This window comes from Harpia harpyja, chromosome 9, assembly GCF_026419915.1.
Source record: "Harpia harpyja isolate bHarHar1 chromosome 9, bHarHar1 primary haplotype, whole genome shotgun sequence".
Classification (NCBI taxonomy): Eukaryota; Metazoa; Chordata; class Aves; order Accipitriformes; family Accipitridae; genus Harpia; species Harpia harpyja.
Window position 1 is genome coordinate 43,658,036 of NC_068948.1, and position 19,774 is coordinate 43,677,809.

The 19,774-nt window shown below is 39.6% G+C and overlaps 1 protein-coding gene across 5 annotated transcripts in view; it reads right to left on the reverse strand.

Moving 5' to 3' along the window:
* The window catches only part of SUDS3 (SDS3 homolog, SIN3A corepressor complex component), a 38,565-nt gene extending 19,102 nt beyond the window's left edge, over positions 1–19,463 (reverse strand). For 4 of the 5 annotated variants that reach the window (XR_008236767.1, XR_008236766.1, XM_052797866.1 and 1 more), the window contains exons 1-11: positions 19,210–19,462; positions 16,793–16,862; positions 15,685–15,740; positions 15,210–15,281; positions 12,854–12,873; positions 12,120–12,276; positions 8,690–8,785; positions 6,677–6,738; positions 5,716–5,737; positions 4,873–4,978; positions 624–708 (exon numbers count right to left, since the gene is read on the reverse strand). Coding sequence is in view for 2 of the 5 variants with exons in the window: in XM_052797866.1 (XP_052653826.1) it covers positions 624–708; positions 4,873–4,978; positions 5,716–5,737; positions 6,677–6,738; positions 8,690–8,785; positions 12,120–12,276; positions 12,854–12,873; positions 15,210–15,281; positions 15,685–15,740; positions 16,793–16,862; positions 19,210–19,375 (912 nt within the window). In the remaining 3 variants the exon portion in view is untranslated. Of the gene's footprint in view, positions 1–623; positions 709–4,872; positions 4,979–5,715; positions 5,738–6,676; positions 6,739–8,689; positions 8,786–12,119; positions 12,277–12,853; positions 12,874–15,209; positions 15,282–15,684; positions 15,741–16,792; positions 16,863–19,209 lie in introns of all 5 variants that reach the window. The other variant, XR_008236768.1, reaches the window with a different exon arrangement.
* Between the last annotated feature and the right edge of the window lie 311 nt (positions 19,464–19,774).

The window sequence follows — 19,774 nt, forward strand, 5'->3', positions numbered from 1 at the left end:
CTAAGCTTATTTAGCAGCAAGATTCACATCAATCTCAGGCATGCACCTCTCTTCACCTGCTTCTCTAAGCCTTAATCATTAGCCACACAGAAATTGTCTCAGACAAATGACTCACCTGCCCTGTCTCCCAAGTAGGTGATGAATGTTGCCAGCTTACCTCATATGTACTCAGGTTAGCAGGAAGAATTTTTTCCCCTTATAACAACTAAATTTGGTGACAAAATTTTTCCTCATCCTCTTCTGGATTCCCAATAGGATATTTTATTTTTTCTAATTTTGCATTAATAACACCTGTAAGTATGTTCTTGAAATAACAGAAATGGAACTTATGAATGTAGTGCCAGTGAGATGCAACATGTCAGTTCTCCCCATTCTTCCTGCCTGCCAAACTACTGCTTGCAAAATGTAGGATCATTCTTTAGAAATGGAGCAAGTCTCTTCCCATCTCAAGAAGAGATCTCTCAACTCAGTTTTATCTTGGATTAAGCTTCTTTAGACACCAGACAACTACATCTTTTCCAAAAGTAATACTGATTTTCTCTTAGTCCTTACTAGACAGCCATTTACCTGCCTATGCTGACCCACAGCTTTCCCCACCCCCATGAAAAAAAGGAGCCCACTACCTCATTGGCACCCACAGAACTGATCACACAGCTGATCTTAGTGTTCTCTTTAGACTCCAGGTAAATAGCCTGGCTCTTGTGGTACCTGCAAAAATAATAAAAAAAAAAAAAATGGAAACACATGAAACCATTAGCTGTCCAAAGACTGAGAAAACAAACAGTAATAAGATTGATAAAGCTAGGATTCTACAAGCATTTGGATAGAGTAAATATGAAGTCTGTCTTTCCACACAACTTTCCCCACCTTCACAACATAGCGGGTGGTCTGATTCTACACACACACACTTTGCATTTAAATGATACTTCGAAGTGCGTGAAGCTCTCAATTCTATATGCAGATTACTGAAAACAGATTTCACATCTGCAAGAGGGAGCAGCAGAGCACCAAGCTACAAGACAGGAGAACACTGATTGACAATAAACCTGTGTTTCAAGAGTTAATCAAACTAGCCTTTCACATTTCAGACACAGGATGGATTTTAGAAGGCAACTCCATATTATGCCTGATAAAATGACAGAGCAAATCACAGATACTCAAAAGTTATTCACATTCCCCAATACAAAATTACTAGTGCACCACCAACAACAACAAAAAGTGAATTGCACTCAATCAGTACAGTCAGTGTATTGTTTAAACAGAGACCTCAAATTTCTAATACCGCCTTATTTTGTGAAAATACACAAAATGGTAAGTGATGGGTAACTGACTCTGTAAGAAGCTGTATATACCTGCCATAAGGAGGCCGTGTCTAAGCATTTCCATTTTTTCCCCTTTTAGATCATATTTTAGTCATGCTATATATTTTTCTTAGTGCATTTTGTATAAAACAAAGTAAAAACTTCAAAATTCCTAACTCTGAATTCTTGATTTCATGGTCTTGCCTTCTTCACAGACCATATTTCTGGTAAGTGCTGCAAAGTGTGCTAGACAAAACTCGCCAGTTTCTGTTTATTCTATCTAGGAGAGTTCCGTAGGCAGAACTAATTATACTGAAACAGATTATTTGTAAGTCGTCTTAATCAAGAGAGCACCAAAATGCTTTATAGTTATAAAAGCATAACTGTATTTCCACCTTTACCCTAACCATGATGTGCTTCATATATAACTGGGCAATCCAAGCTGCAGAATCACTGCGCACAGATTCCCTCAGTAACTATTCAGTATGCAACTCCCTGCAGTCTGATTGGCTGACAGGCATTTGTCAAAATGCATAGACTTGCATAATCTTTACAGTTATTTCTACAATAACCACACTGTAAAAATGGAAGTCTTCCAATAGTTTATTCCACAGTCTCTTCCTACTGGCTCATGTACTCAGAATTTTCACACTGCTTGCCAGTAACAAGAATAATAGCATCAGCTTTCAGCCTTCCAAACATACTAATTACCAGTGGCCTGGGCAAGGTAATAAAAACAAAACAAAACAAACCACCCCAAATCCTGCAACTTTTAGACACTTCTGCCCAACCACTATTCCTTCTCCCTCATTTTAACAGAAAGGATGTCAGTGGGTTCCAGGGCAATGCAATAGCAGCAATGATCTGAGTCAAAAATCTCAGCTTACTGAACCCAGACGATCATTAATTGATATAAAGAAACAGTATAAGCTACCATAAACCAGACCTCACTAAGGTAAGACGTAAAAGCCTCAGTCTAGTAGTGTCCTACCATGCCATGCTGTGACTGCTTAAGCAAGGAGAATTGATGATCTTGATACAACCAGTGCACAAGCTTTCGCGTGCAGAAGATACCACTGCAAACGACAACTCTCAAGTGATATCTGTGCCTGCACAGATAGTGAAATAATTTTTCCACTCAAAGCTGTTCCTTCCAATTTTTGATTATCAGTGAATTCCAAAGCTAACGACACGAAGCTGGCTTCAGCCCCTGGATTTCACATCACAAATTACTGTCCACCAGTAAATTTGTGTTAACTCTGCACAGAAAAGGCAAGGTAACAAGTTAGTTCAGCACTTTTTCACTGAAGAGTTGTCTCAGCTGTCTCATGCTCCATGCACGCAGAGAGACAGGTCAGCTGAAGGCACAGTAGCCTGGTACATCTCAGTTACACATTCATGTCTCAGCCTTTTGCTGAGTTTATATACCCACAGGGGAACAGAGGGGTAGAACTGAGGAAAATACTTCAGATGAAAAATGCAATGGAATGTAAGTTGGCTTTCAAGAGAAGGAAAGTGCCAAACAACGCTTGCTTTTGCAGTAGGTAAAATACACCAAAATAATGACAAGTGAGGCAAGCAGAAATAATTCCACTTTCTGCTACAAAATATTTTGCTGAAAGGCCAAGATTTTCAACTGCATCTCCATCAGAAGATTGAAAGAAATCACTCTGCATTATTGTACGCAGACAAAGCTAAAAGTGAAAAGATGGTTGTTTTACAGTGAACTGTATTTTAGGATCTGATGGGGGGGCATGGAGCAAATTGACTGAGGATAAAAAAACTAAGTCTAATTTCACATCCATCTGAAACTCCCTATACAAAGTCTCCACTTGAGACATGTTTGTGAAATGTCTCTGCAAGACCTCAGGGAGTCCATTACTAGCCTTAAACATTCACTATTTTGAGATAATGGTGCTTCATGGCTGCCATCAGGAAAGAGAGAAAGTAGTCACTCCCGAGCTGTTAGTTTTATTATTTCTGGTGCATGCCAGCAGCTACAGCCTTAATACACCTTAGAAAAAATTACCCTCCCACTATCAAGAGTTACTTCATTATTTTAAAATACCAGCTATTTTGCACAAGTACTATTACTATCAATCAAAAAAATCTAAGCGGGATTATTGCAGACAAAAAATGTAAAATACTTATCTTAAAACAGCATAAGAACAAGGAAAGGCAACAGCTGGAATACCTGACAGTGAGACCCCCATGACAATTGAATTCAGGAAGATGAAAATATCTGTTAGTGTTTTATGTCCCAACTAGATATCTTTCAGAGAGAGCTGGTGCTTTCGAGAGATTCATCTGGGCTCACTGAAGCTCTCCCAGGCTTAAATTTGGTGGGCACCTGGGGAACTTTACTGACCAATTACTCCAGATTCCATCTTCCCTCTTTTTTTTTTTTTTTTTAACTTATGCAACTCTTTTCAACACTCCACATCTTAAAAATTCTGAAGAACAGTTTATTCAACCAAATATATTCCAGAGGATAGTCACTTTACACAAAAAAAAACCATTATGAAAAGCAAAAAAAGAACTTCATGAATTTGTGAAATAAGCAACCTGTTCAGTTCATGTCTGCTTTGTGCTTCAAGGAAGTTTAAGCTCCAGGCAGCAGCTTTTATCAGAGCTGTGTACATTGAACCCTTGATGAAACTTCACTGTCAGAAGACTAGCAGAAGGAAAAACTGACCAACTATACAAGATGGCTGTCATGTAGAAAACAAGCTTCACACCTATCATTTTCCATGATAAAATTACAACCTCGTCACTTGTTATTTTGAGCCACCAGAACACTGAAGTAGGCTACAAATAAGCATGCGACTTGCAAATTGCTTTCTGCTCAAGGAGTACTAGAATGCCCCCTTGATTATCCAGTTTTGCATGTCTCATGGATTTAGTTTAAGACCTGCTAAGATTTCTCTGCAGAATTTAATATTTTTCTTGTATTTTGTGAGGCTTGCACAGCTATATGCCCATAAAACTTAACAGAGCTAAATCCAATCAGCAATTCTGAAGTTGCTTTTCCCGTGTGGGTTTGATCTTTAAAGGTTATTTGGATTTATTAGAAACATTTTTCATTCTGCTCATCTATCGCACAACATTTCTTCTGCCACCTTGTGGAACGATGGGTTAGCGCTCTACAAAACAACACGAGGACTGTGAATACTGCCAACACTACTGTACCTGCAATCACAGAGTATCTGTATCCTAGCTGACCGGCTTCACAGCTACATCACACTGCATCTGCTGGTGGCTCTCTTACTTAACATTAGTTTGACAAAAACATTTCCCAAGCGTCACAGTGTGCACCACTGACTCCATGGAAAAGATTTAAGGCTCCTTTTGAGGCAGTAGTTACTTCTGAAAGTCTATGAAATTTAAACACTCCATTATCACTTCTGATTTATCAAAGTCGCAATGATTAGCCCTTGGAGGAAGTGGCCAACATCTGCCCCAAAACATTTTGTCCTCAAATTTTTTTCTCAAAGAAATTCCTCTCTGCAGTCTTTGTCTCCTCACTACACAACACTCAGACTGCTTAAAACAGAAGTTTACCAGGGCTTACCATCTTTTATCATAGTAGAGTTTTCCATCTTCTATCCGGGCTTCAAACCGCTGTGCTGGAGACTCTGCTGGTGTAGCTGGGAGGTGTTCAGGAGAGGAGGGAGAGGCTGAGAACAGGAGAGAGACTGCGTTTAAAGACCAGCATGTGTCCACCACACAGTAGCACATCTGACTGCAGAACTGCAATTAATAAGGTCATATTAAGCAGAAATAATAAGCACAGAAAGCTACAAACTCAAATTTCCATCAGAAAAATATTGTCTATTGGGACTAATTATTCAACCTCTGCCTTGAATATACAAATGATAGTATTCATTGAAATATAACATTTATCTGAAAAAACGTTGATACGTAGGTGATAGACAGTATGTCCTTGATTTTGTTTTAATTCTAATCCATAGTAAAGTAGTTAAATTACACCAGAATTACTTAGGCAAGTTAGTACCACGCTGTCTTGAAATAAAGTGTACAGACACATCTAGATTGCTGAAGGCATAAATGCCCAAGTTCTCTATCCCTCCATCTACCAGACAAGCAGGCAAGCTGTCCAGATGCATCTGAATATAATGGAAAAACCTCTTTACACAGTTATAGATAGTCCCATGCCCAAATGTTTCAGCCACCAAAGATGCGTATACCTCCCTTCCCATCCCTGACAAACTTCAGAACAGATGAAGAGACTGCACACAGCACCCATTCGCCACAATAGGTACACAAAGAACAGCAATTACAGAGTCAAAACAATTATACAGTCAAATTACACAGTCAGCAATTATACAAACAGTCTACAATATAATTCTCTGTTCAAAACAGCGTGACTGTTCCAATGCAACTGTTAACTCACCTGGTCTCTTGGGTGATTTAAGCTACATGGAAAGAGAGCAAAGAAGCGTTAGAGACCTGACATGAGCCATAGAAGTCAGCAGTAATAATTTCAGATAGTCTTACTTTCCATACTCTAAATGCTTCTTTTTTTAAATGTACTGTTAAGTGGCATAACACAACCAGAACAGCATGCTATAAACAGCCAAAGGTGTAGATAACCAGTGTGATGATACAGAAGGTCTACAAACTGAACTTCAGAGCATTCAGGTAATCCACTAAAAGAAGTCAAAACCAAACCCATCTAACACACTATATTTTTGAACATAAGCCAACATTTCCCAGGGTACACAAAATACAGGAGATAAACCATTAGACACACCTCAACAGCTGGCACAAAAAACATGCTCCGCTACCATCCTCAAATGCCTTAATGAGCAGCTTCTATTATGAGAAATTAGATAAGCCTTAAAGCGTTTAGCAAGAAAGCAATACGTTAATCAAATCTAGAAAAACTATAAACATGCACACTGCACCCTATCCAGTTTGCTGAAGTATTGCACCAGTGGGGAAGAAAAAAAAAAAAAAAACCCCAAACCAAACCAACTGCAAAACCCACCCCACACTAAGGCCTAAACCAAAGGCAGCCTGTGACCTCACAGAAAAACATATTAACATCTGCTCAGCCATGCGGAGGAAGAAACTCCTTAAGATAGCTCATCACTTGGTTCAGACAAAAGGTAACATTCTTAGATGACAGTCATTTTAATTAGGTTAATTAAACCTATTAAAATAAAAGGGAGGAGATACCATCTTACTAAATTTTTTATTGTGTTACTTCAGAAAGCCTACTGGGATGAAATAGTCCCACATCTCAAAAAGGAACATAAAACAACAAAAAAGAGAGCGCTCTCTTCTCTTCAGGGGGAAGAATTAGCTTTCTCTTTAAAACAAAGAAATACAAATCAAGCAATAATCCCTACCTTATTCAGCGTTCTCAGGTCCTCCATTATTTGCTCATCAGTCAACAAATAATTTAGCTGAGGTATCCAGAATTAAGGTTCCCATAAACTCTTGACAAGCAAGGCTAAAAATTAAAGGTCAATGACATTTCACTTGATTAAACGTAAGCTGAAAGGTTTCTGTAAAGTTGCATAAGATTTTAGTAAGTGTCATACTTGAGCTTTATTTGTCATATGAATTAATATAAGTCCATCTCCACAGAGCCTCATATTTAGCAGCAAATAGAGTGCAAAATCATTTTAACTGATTCAGACATAACTGTCAATGAAAAACCTTTAGTGCATTGACATTTACTTCACAGAGGCATCAAGCACAAGAGTTTTCAGTGTTTTTCATCTTGCATTTCTGTAGAGAACAATCTGGGAGCTGAAACACAACAGACTCACTTCAGATTTTGTACAAGGAAGCCGAATCCCACTCAAACCTAGGAAAAGAAACTCGTCATTTTGCAACTCAGTAAGCAGGAATAAAGAGATAGAGAGAAGAGGGGAAAGCCCCACAAAAAAAACAACCACCCTCAAAAGAGAACCAGAAAATAAAGCCAGAGGTACAAAACACATCCTTTGTGTGGATGAGGATAAATAAGAGACTACCATTCACCTGAAAACAAACCCAAAATCTCAGAACACAGAAGTTAGTGTACTACAGCCTTATTAGAGCTCCGCTGCCATTTTGTGTAGTTTCACAATCGCATCTTCCCACTTCCCTTTCCTACTGCTCCTCTGTCACTTCCACACAAGAAAAACCTAAGTACACAGAAGGAAAACAACACCCAAAGCAGTGGACCCTCTCTCAAGCTTTAATCTACAGTGTTTCTTCAAAACAGCTCTTAAGTCAAAAGCATTCAAAGTAGCAAACTGAAGTTAACAATTGCTAGGCCGCATTTTAAGGATTTTGGCTCTGATGGACTTTAATCCTCTCCCCAGTGAGGAAAGGCAGATAGACTTTCCTACTGTGGCTGCCATATCATGCTCAATTAGTAGGTCATGTTCACCATGAAACTCATTTATTTTGGATGAGATAGAGGCACTAATAAATAGATTATTTTTTTTCCTGGAAGAGTGAACAGAATCTCCAACCAGAAAGAGGTTAATTAAAACTGGAGATGCTTGTGACCATCCCGCATGAACTCTAGAAGTTCAAGGTTTGATATTGCCTTCAGAAAACGTGAGTCACTCAGAAGTCATAAGTTTTTTTAATCTGATTTAATCCATACAAGTTTGGAATCTAATAATAAGCCTCTGCAAAGCAAATATCATTGCTTTCCTTTCCAGGTGAATTTAATATACAAATAGAAGAAGTGCTTATCACAGAGGAGCTAAAAGCATATTTCCAGAAGCCAAGAAACATTTTAATTATAAGAAACATGCAACAAGGCAGAAGAGAAGGATTACATATACATGTTTTTCTCTCTCTAGTGATATATAAGAAGAAGATGGATTTTCATCTTCTTTTATTCAAAGAACAAATCTAGCACTCCTTGCTTTTGCTATGCATCTCTCTGGATTAGAGATCTGAAGCCTTTATCAGAAATGGAAAAACTAGTTTGATATGACAAATACGATCTTTCTGGCAAATGTTTTGTCACATCTTGAAATGAGAAAAGCTTTGGCTCATGTAAAAAGCCATTTACTATCTATGGAATCAATTACCTCAGCATTTATATATAAAGTTCTTTTAAAGCTTTTCCTTTGTGAAAAAAATTGGCTGAAGAACTCAAACTATTCCCACTGACAAAAAAAAAAAAAAAATCAAATAAACTTCACAGTGTCGTGAGGTATCTCCAAAGACTGGTTGTGTTACATTAGTTTATCGCACATTATATACATGACAAATTGTGCTTCAGTATTTCCTAGATTAAAATCTGATCCTAGCACCTAATTTCGTTTTCCTTCCTGTACAAAACAACATAGATGCAGGTAGCATGCTGGCTTCAAATACAATAGCCCTCCAATGACTTTGTAAAAGGATATCAGGGGCAGGTTTCCTCCTCTTGTCTGGGATAGGAACTGGATCATTCGGTCGTCGCCTCAGTTTCCTTGTCATAATAGGCTTCACTTCCATTGAATCTGTAGAGTAATGAAGTTGGAGAGCTGATAAGACCAGAGGGAAAGGTATAAGCAGCAGCAGCTTTCTACACAAGGGACAAGGAAAATAATCTTTCCTCTTTCATACAGAAAATTGGATTTTTTTTTTTTTGTGGTGGCTTCCAGCATCCAAGCTGAAACTGCTGACAGTGAACACAAGTTCTCTTTCACAGCAGGTCACTGTTCAGCAACAGCATTGTAATGCCATGGTTACAGCTTTCATTGGCTGGAAGTGGCACAGTTGGTTTGGGGGCATTTTACAGCTGCTTCAGGTACAGATAACAAGCACAATGATGCTACAAGGATTCAGGGCAAATTTCTTTAATGCTAATGGTATCTGCTTTAGAACAGATCATTTAAAAGGAAAAGTTCATGGAGTTCTTTGCTAACAAAACTTGGACAGTTAATAGCACGTAAAGCATCAGCTACAAATCAATTGCTCTTTTTCTTGTCTTTAAGCTGAAAAAATAGCTTTGTCAAAGGAATACAGATAATTACTGCATTCAAGACTGATCCAAGTCTGCTGGAGTAATTTTAAACACAAATAGTATTTAAATTCAGATTATCTAAAAATGCTTCAAACTATGATTAATGAAATGAACCTAACTAATAACATGCAGAGCAGCAGTTGACAGGAAATAAATTGTAGTATATGCACTGGGGAAAAGAAAAAATCTGTTTAAAATTGAAACACAAGTCTCATCACCAAGTAATTACCTGAAATTACAGTTTGTCCAAATGCCTACAGGTAGTCTTAACTGAACTACTTTACTCAAACTCTCACAAATCATTCCTTAATTTATGAAGACATCTTGAATTGGCAACCAAGACACCACATCTTAAATGCTAAACACATCATCTCACCTCTCTTTCTATGTGCTGAAAATTATTCACTCATCTTTAAGTACACCTGAATCACATCCTAGGTAGCACTTAAGTCTATGAAGCCTCTTTGGCTCCCTCTAGATGCTAAAACCTTGAGCAGCTATTCATGTTCAAAATACACCAAATTACTTTTCTCCTTATGTCAAGGGTGAACAAGGATGACCATGCTACACATCAAGGGAACAAATATTATGATAAAAGCTTTAAAAAAAAAAAACAAAAACAAAGTGCCACCCACTAAGTGTATACCAAAGGAAACCTTATCTCTAGGATTCAAAGCTGAATTTGAAAACCACTGAAGATTAATAGCCCTGCAGACACTAAAAACATAACTTACTGTGTTGAATGTAAGCCATTCTTCCCATTTGTTAAAACCGATTTACAAGAGCCTCAGAAGAGGGGTCTGAAGCACTTATTCAAGGCAATACACAGTCAAGTCAAAAGGCTTTTTCTCCTTTTTAAAAATTAGTTTCAAATGAGTTGTCACAGAGCTGTTATCTATATTGCTTAAAATGTGAATAAGGCAGAGAGATCAATTTTCTTCTCTCTTTTTCTTCCCACCCTGTATCTTAAAATTGTGACAAGTCAGCAGAAAGTCAGCACCAAACAAGTTTTCAGAAAAAAACACGGAGTTTGAGAGTCTTACATTTTCTGTTAACCATTTGAAGAACTTTAAGATTCTCGAGAGATTCATGAAAACTTTATAAAGGAAGTTTTGAAGAGCTGCTAAAGCACCAACAGATTTAACCTGAAACACAGTCTTGCATGAGGCTTAATAGTTAAGAACCGCACTATACAGTGCTCCAGAACAGGAGGCAACTATTGCAACCTAACGAAACCGCAATGCTCCCAACACTCGCAGACAAGCCTATTCATCAGGCTGCTAACTTGCATCCTTGTATACGCTGAACTTCCACAGGTTTTAAAAACCATCGGGTCCACATCAGGTTCAGTATTCTTATTTCTTAGCCTCCAGCACATGTTCACAACAAAATCTGTTACTTCTGAAGAAATCACATTGCACTTCTGCTGGTCTGGAAGGAAGTAGATAAGGGAGGGCTAACACACACAGAATGCATCTCTTCTCTACAGTTACTTACATGCCTTTTCCTAGAGTTGTACTTGATGAAAAAGTTCAACACTTCAGGACACGCAACAACAGGGGGAACACATTTCCCTGATGAGGATTAATCTGGTCCCCAAATCAGACTACTAAATACTTTTTACCCCTCCTCAGTCTCCCTTTAACTCTGCAAATCTGAATCCTGATGTTAACAGCTGTCCCATTGATAGAGAAGTTGTATTCCTTTAGACTCCTAGAACATTGGTATGCAGATTTCCATATGTTAAAGACCTAGTCGGATCCTGACCCACTAACGAAAACTTAGTGGTGCTTACAAGATTAGTACTGTATCCCACCTTAGTAGTGAACAGACACAGGCATAGGATAACAATACAAAAGTTAAGGCTAAGGCACGGTTTGTAAGATCAGACTACATTTCATAACTGAGAGAGAGAGAGATCAGGGAAACAGCATGGCTCAAGCTGTTTTCCAGACCAGATTAGCCCTAACGGTTTGTACAAAGCCAAGAGTACTCCTGAATACGTCCAAACAGGTTTTAATTCTTGCTTCTGAACACTGATTAAATTATTAGTTTACATAACTTCTGAAGATACTATACAAGAAAGATATAAAAGGTCTAACTCATGGACAGGTCTCAGCGACACAATCAACATTATCTGTCCACGAAGTGAGGGAGTTGCTCTTAAAAAAAGAGAATCAAATCAGACTTTTGGTTCAGTATCACAGCAACACAATCGGTGAAGGAGCCGAATTACCCTGCTACCTAGCTCCACTGTGTCAATTACTGCAAAGAGCGTTGCCAAGGCACCAAGAGTACCAACGGGTTTCATGAAAGAAATCTGTCCATTTAATGTCCATTTTCCAGAGTCTGAACACAAATGTAGCTCACAAATCTATTTTTCTGGCTTTAAGCAGCATATTTCAACCTTTACTGTTTGCCTTTCTTCAACTTCTTGACCACCTATTACTGGAGAAAAAACAGGACACAGTTTACAACCTGGCACTGCCGGTTAGATCAATATTGTGATGTATCTCAGTAGTGTTATTGCCAGATGACAAGAACTGAAGAAGCCCCTCTCCTATTATGTAAGAAAACCTATCCACTCTGCTGCTTTACTGGCACTATTTTGATTCACCTGTTAATAATTCAGGTCACTGAATTTTATTATGAACTGCTTTCTCCATTAAAAGACAACCAATTTGCGTTCTGTATCTCTTGGCATTTAGAAAGCTTTAAAGCCTTCACACTAGCTGTCTGTATAAACCAGCATTGCTACCTTTATACCTTTTTTCCTAAGCAATAGCAGAGCGGATAAGACAAATGACAGATGCCTATCTTGTTTTTACCTCCTGTTAATTCCATGGTTAGCTTTTCATTCTCAATCATCTTCTTCTTCTCTTCCAACTCTGCAATCAAATTTTCCTTAAGCTCAATTTTCTTATCTTCAAACTCCTTTGCTGCTGCCTTCTTTTCCTTGACGTAATTTTTTTCCACCTGATCGGTCTAATGCAAACGAAAAGAATAAAAAGGTTAACTAAGGAACCAATGACTCAAGTTAACAATATCACAACAGCTTCTTTCAACTGCTGTATTGATAAGCTTTTCAGTTCAAAACTGTAGCCAGTTCTAAAGATTATAAATATTCATAATCAACAGAAAACCATCTAAAAATAACTAAGCGGTACTTAGTGTATTGGCAAAAGAATTAATTACTTCTAAAAAACATTTTAACATTGCATAACGTATCAAGTCTCTAGCAGAGAGCTCTTCAGATTTATAAACAGCACTGACATTTATCACTTTAAACAACCTTTTTAAACAAGCCAAATGCACAGCCAGCATACAATAGCCCAAGAGCAAATATTTCTTTTAACTCTATTTTAATGACAAAGTCCAGAAGTTACTTGAAGTAATACCAACAGTAGGCTGTACTACATCTCAAGTGTAACAACGCTAGCTAGAGGAAGAAAATTTCTTTAAGTCTTCTGGGAAAACAAGCACAAGTACTAGCTGATGAAACAGCAGCTTTATACCTGTTCCATCTAGTTAATATGTATTTTGATAAATTAACAGTACTTACTTCCAGCTGGAGGAACAGTTCTGAAAAACAAGAAAGAATTTATTATTTTCAAAGATGTACAAAATTACTTCCCTAACATTTTAAGTCATTGAGTATTGCAGCCAAGAAAGGCAGTGAACCAAATAGTGTATGTACTCATCCAACCTCTACTCACACTTTGTAGTTTTATGCTGAAAATAAAGTAACTATGAAAAAAACCCCACAAAAATACATTGTTAATTGAAGTTTTCGACAGATTGTCAAGCACATTTGCAAAGCTTGCCCAGCAGTATTCCATATCATTCAGTTCAGCTACCATTTCCAGCAGTACTAAGCATGTAGTCCATCTTTCTTCCAGTTTAATTACAATCAATTAATAGTAGATGCAAACTTCCCAGATAGAAGCTTGAAACATGTAGCTGAATGTATGGCTGGCAAACATTCACAGTTTAAGCCAACTTCATGAATTTCAGCAATGACTGGTTCAGAAATAATTCTGCAACTGTTAGAAGATTCATCTACTCAACCCACATGTGTCTGATTTCAGGCTGTTTATGACTGAGAAAACAAGCAAGGAAATTGTTATGTACCACTGAAGGTTAAGTTCTAACACATGGCAATGATTAGTTCAAGTCACACCTATGGATGAGGCAAACGGATTTCTGGGTGTGAAATAGCCCTGCTACTGATGTTTGTGCAATTGCTAACAACTTGAAATTAAGCTGAATGGGACCCTTCTTGTGTTTCCTGGAGGACATAATGCCCAAAACAAAGTGTTTACCCAAGATAGTGCCAAGAAAAGCAAACTACAGCACCTGATCAGTCCTCAAGTCACCATATTTCACTAGCATATTAAGCTTTGGCAATACCTGAAATCATAAAAACTTCTGTAAAGATCACAGGCTTCAAATATGTTTTGGAGAAGACTGTAGTAGCAACACTGCACTACTGTGCCTTTTTTTTTTTTTAAATAATTTTAAAAAACAACAAAATAGATACCAAAGATGATAATGGCCCAATTAAAAAAAAAACCAAAAAACAAACCTTTTGTTTGCAAAGGGCTCTACCAATTGAGCATGGAAGTAGTATTATGTACACAAGTAAATCTAAACTGTTGCTTTAATATCTGTAAATTCTCAAAAAAACCCAAAACAACCCACAAGCCCAAAACCTCAAGATGGGAGGGATAAACATAAAAGACTATTCTTCCTGTAGTACTAGGCGGTTGGTTTTTTTCAATCATAAAATTGAAAGTTATCACCATCTGCCCTCCTGTGGAAGAAATATGTTGCTGCAGCACTGGTCTTTACCAGCCAGAAATATAAGTTTGCAGTTTATCTTAATTTTATCAAACCAACCCAATATTGCTAGAATATTGCAGCTCTAGTGTACATGAAATTCATCTCAGGAGACAGATTCCTGTTAACAAGTAGTTCAGCTCACTTAAATTCCTCAAGCAAATCCTTTACCATCCCAAGCACTTTTAGAAAGACACAATTTATACTATTCAAAGGTTGGAGTACATTAGCCATCATACAACTGCCACTGCCTCTCTGTCATATTTTCCAGAGTAATGGCCCAGGCATTAGGGGATTCATCCAATTTTTCTAAAGGAAGGACAGCTACATTTCCTATTTCCACATAACAGCTTCTATAAAAGGCCCTGTTTCAGTATTCAAGATAAGAACCTACTGGAAAGGGAACAAAGAAGAAAGAGGGAGGGCAAGCAGATGGATCTGATTTCCAAGCCATTTCTCTGCACTAACACAAAAAAGCTACCCAGAAGGGCTGAGCACTAGGCACTTCAAAAATTAACTTGGGCCTTTGCTCCTGGAACAGAGCGTAACACAAAGTACAGGCAGCCCATTCAATGTCACAGCTATACAGAGTAACAGTTTCAGCAGCAAACCCTCTGTATTCATTGTTCCAGGGCACAAAACAGATCTTTGGGAAAGCATATAGTCCAAACTTTCCATTCCTGCAACTGAAAGAAACAGTGCACCTGAAGGTTTCATCCATGTTGCACAAAAGAATAAGCCAAAGTGGGAGACTGTAGGTTAGGCATGGTACCAGATAAAAAAGAAATAATTTTTTTACTTGCGCTGTTTCATACAAGTGAAGACTACAACTGTTTATTGGTGTTCAGTAAACAGTCAGCAAACAATGTTGATGAAGGGGTGGGGTGGGGGGAATCAAGATAGATCCTGTCATGCTTTGTGCACTCTCAAAAAAACCTACACTATACCCTCGGAAGTAGAAGAATGCTTTGCTCCAGCAAGTTCCTTTTCTTTAAAGAACAGAATTACCATTACTTTTCTTCAGGTGTTATAAAAACCATAAATTTGTATACAGCATCTTAGAAACAAATTCAGCTTACCTGCATTTCGTATCCTTTCTTTGTACTGCTGGTCCAACTTTTTCATTCTTTTCTGATATTCCTGAAGAGTACCTAGTTGAAATAAATTGTGGATTCCCACTGGAATTTTTTTTTTTCCCCCAAGTATTAAATTTTCTCAAGGAGGCATACACCACTTGAAACACAAATACTAGTATCTGAAATCAGAAAACTACAGTTCTAGTTTGCTTCTTTTGATAAACACAATCCCCGTTTTTTCAGAAAGCGGACTACTCCTTTCAAGAAATGATTTAGTATACAGAGGCTTAACTACAAGTGTTTAGAGGGAAAAAAGATGGAAAGTGGCTGACATTTTTCACTCAGCAGCATGACTGAGAGTCAACATTCAGTGAAGGATACTGCTTACACCTTTCAAAACCCTCATCCTTCTATGACCTTTGAAAAATGCTGAAAATTGTTTAGGAAAGAAAAATAAGCTACCCCCTTCAAAGCTTACCTTCCTGCAATTGTTGTAACTGCCTCTTAAGAGATGCCAGTTTGTCCTGATACATCCTGCAAAGATAGAGAGCATGCTACTTTACTTTGAAAAACAAGCATATATAATTTATTTCACCATCTGTTTAGGTTACAACATGTTTACATATAATTAAAAACTTTTCAGAAGAACTTCAGGAAACAAACAAATGACAGCTGAAAGAATATTATTCAAATGAAAGGTTATCATTCTATCTAAAAAGCCTGCCACCCCATTGGTTTTACAATGCACCCAAACCAATTATTTTGGGAACAGTTCAGGGTAAAATAGGATTTTTACTATTTTTTTTAAATGTTGAAATCTAAAATGACATTTAGCTCTACAGATGCCAGAAACTGTATAATAGAATCATTCTACCACTTTGTCAAGCCTTAATATTTGTGTATTAGTTCCCTACTTATAAAACAGAATGCATTTCCTCATGTAGATCTTGACATTATAAAAAAACCCCCAACGTCTATTCCTTGTGCTGTTGCAAACCTGCGTTTCCTTTACCACATGTCTGTGGTTTAACACAGGCCAAGTCTTCCTGACCTGTATAAAAACGTGTCTCTGCCAGTAAGCAAGAACACGAAATATTGCAAATACACCTAAACATCAAGGGAAACTATTCCAAGTGTCCAAAAAGCCCATCTTCTTGGACAGTACTAGCATTCTATTGTTTAAGGGATGTTAACAGGCATCTTGCTCTTTGCTTGGCTTATATAAAGTAGATCTTTTATTTTATTTAAAGGATCTGTCTGCAACAGGATTCAGTTGCAGAAAAATTCAGCTGCTCCCAGAAAGATGTACCTATTTCTTTGTCCAAAACAGTAGCAGCACTTAGTTTCTTCAATATGATAGAACAGAGAAAATAACCGAGGAGAGAAGAAATACAAGTATACGGACTCATTAGCTGTTACATTGGGCTAGGCACTTAAAAACCCCAATCTTGGCCCAAAACACTGCAAAGTTTTATGCAAAAACCGAACCAACCAAAAAAACCACAACCAAACCCAAAACCAACCAAACAAGAAAACCCCAAATAAACAGAACATTACCTTACTTTTGATTAGAATGGGTTACTTACTGTTCTTTCATTTCTACAAAGTCCTCTTCCTCATGTTTTGCCAGGTCAGTTTCACTGGCATCCTCAGTGTCTAAATGAGGTAAAGAACGACTTGTTAAAACTAAAGTAGTATTAAAAAAAAAAAAGTAGAAAATCATTTAAAAACAAAGAAACAAACAAACAAAAATTCCCAAACCTCAGGCAATTTAACCTCAAATACACAACCAGATAGGCCTCTGGAGAGATGAATTCAGAAGTGAAATAAACCATCTCATCTCTTTCCTGCAACTGCAAGTTAACCTATGTAAATCCTCTGATAGTTTTGCAGTGAAGCTTACATCAAATCTAAACAGCTTCAGCTTAAGATAGTCTGGCAATTTCTTCCCAGGTTAAGACAACAGGTTCTACATTAACACTCACACACACAAAGGTGAGACAGAAACAGTCTAAAGACTCTGAAAAACATTTCACAGACTTCTTCCTATAGTTTCGCCCACAACATAATATATATGGAAGACGATGACTGAAACAGCTGTATCTGATTCTGCGTCTTGACCTGAACGAAAATACTACGACTAGATGCTGTTAGGGTTAACCACAAAGGTCTTGCTAAAGATAACAGAGTTACTTGCTGTGATCTGAACTTGACTTCTCAGCTACAGATCGCACAGAAGTACTTCAACATTTACACGTAACAAAGACCAGCACTACCATGAAGATAGCCCCAATTTTATGAATAGATAATATAAACTATAAACAAATTAAACCAGTACGGGACTGCTAGTTTTCTGCTATGCCTTTTCAGGCTTCTATTTATAAGACATGGTTAGCCAAGAATGAATTACCTTTCCTCCCCGAGGAGAGGGCTGTGTCTCCAGGCTGGAGTTGTGGTAGGCAGAATACAGCTGTAAAGCCTAAACCACAGCTATGTTCCCTACATATGGATGGGGGCACCAGCCCTTAAGTGTTCTTCAGATTTTTCTTAAACTATGAACAAACGGTTTAAGCTTACATATATTAAGATAAAATTCAACACACCAAAGACAAAAAGTTTTAACTGCAAGAAAAATACTTAGATGTCTAGGTCACCATAAAGGACTTCCATACTCAGTTTACTCGTGTGCAGCCAGAGAGCCCCCCACTGACCAGTACATCATCATCCTTTGTAAGGATCTATGGGTTTGGCTCCGGCACCTCATTCATGAACGTACCAGACATGATGGGAGGACTCTGGCTGACAGAGCAATGGGCACAGTTGAAGGGTCATGCTTGTCCTGGTTTCAGCTGGGATAGAGTTAATTGTCTTCGTAGCAGCTGGTACAGCACTATGCTTTTGAGTTAGGTATGAGAAGAATGTTTATAACACTGACATTTTCAGTTGCTAAGTAATGTTTAGTCTAAAGTCAAGGATTTTTCAGCTTCTGATGCCCAGCCAACAAGAAGGCTGGAGGGGCACAAGAAGTTTGGAGGGGACACAGCCAGGACAGCTGACCCAAACTGGCCAAAGGGGTATTGCATACCATGTGATGTCATACCCAGTATATAAACTGGGGGGAGTGGGGGTGGAGGGGATTGCTGCTCAGGGACTAACTGGGCATCGGTCGGCAAGTGGTGAGCAATTGCATTGGGCATCATTTGCATATTCCAATCCTTTTATTATTACTATTGTCATTTCATTAGTGTTATCGTTATTAGTTTCTTCTTTTCTGTTCTATTAAACCGTTCTTATCTCAAGCCACTAGTTTTACTACTTTTCCTGATTTTCTCCCCCATCCTGGGGGGGGGAGGGGGGAGCAAGTGAGCGGCTGCGTGGTGCTTAGTTGCTGGCTGGGGTTAAACCACAACAACGCTTCATCTCCCTTATTTGTTATTTTATGCATCCTACACCCCAGGATACTTCCATTTCCTCTTCTCCACTGCTTTCCTGGTTCTTCTACAAACCCTTTCTTTCCTCTAACATCCTCCTGCACTCCCGTACTGCGTTGCACACTTTCTTCTACCTTAACTGCCTCCTTTCCCCTTCACACCACAGAAATATAACTAAGCTTCATACACCAGATTTCTCCACTACTTTTACCCTGTTGGCCCATATGCTCAATCCCACCTCTCTCTCTGCCTCTTCTTCGCCTGAGAAACCACTTCAATTCCACCTCTCCATGGGCTTTGCTTTTCTACTCTTCCACAGGGAACCCCAGCAATCTACCTGGCCCTTGTCTTCTTCGCTTTTTCTTGCTGCTCCAGACCACTTCTCCCCCAAGCACTCTCCTCCACCTCCTCCGCGCACCCTGTCCGGAGCAGTCCCCTTCTTCACCCCGCCATCCCGGAGAGCCCCCCACGAACCCCAGGCGCCTCCGCTTCCCCCCCCACGCCCCAGCCCTCCCTCTCCCAGGGCACCAAAGCCCCCCCCCCGCCCCGGCCCAGCCCGCCGCACCACCAACCCTCATCGGAGTCGCGGGCCCGAGCGCTCCGCTCGCCGTCCTCCTCCTCGGCGCTCTCCAACTCCTCCTCCTCGTAGTACTCGGGACCGGGGGGCATGGCGGTGGCGGGAGCCCCAGGCGGAGCGGGGGCCGGCGGCGTGGCAGACACCAACCCGGCCGCGCTCATAGCGACGGGACGCAGCCGCCGCCGCGGGCCCGCGCCTCCGCCCGGCGCTCGGCAACGGCGGCAGGGCCTGCGCCGCCACTTCCGCTTCCGGGCGGCCGCCCTACTGCCGGAGCGCCTTCGTCCGGCGAACGCGGCGGGCACCTAAAGGGGGTCCTCCGGGGCGGAGACTGGCGCTGGGCCGCGGGTTCGAGTCCCGGCCCCGCCGGCAGCGTGGGGCGGGGGTTAAACCGCGCTCGCTGTGGGCTTTTTCTGCCAGGCTTTGCTCTTCAGGGGGCTTGTGGGGGGACAGGGGGCTTTGTCTGGACCTCTAGAGACACGTATTGTCCCTTTTTTGCCACCGGGATGACTCCATCTGCCACAAAACGCGGGACACAGGCACGCAGCGGTGCCGCTGCTCGC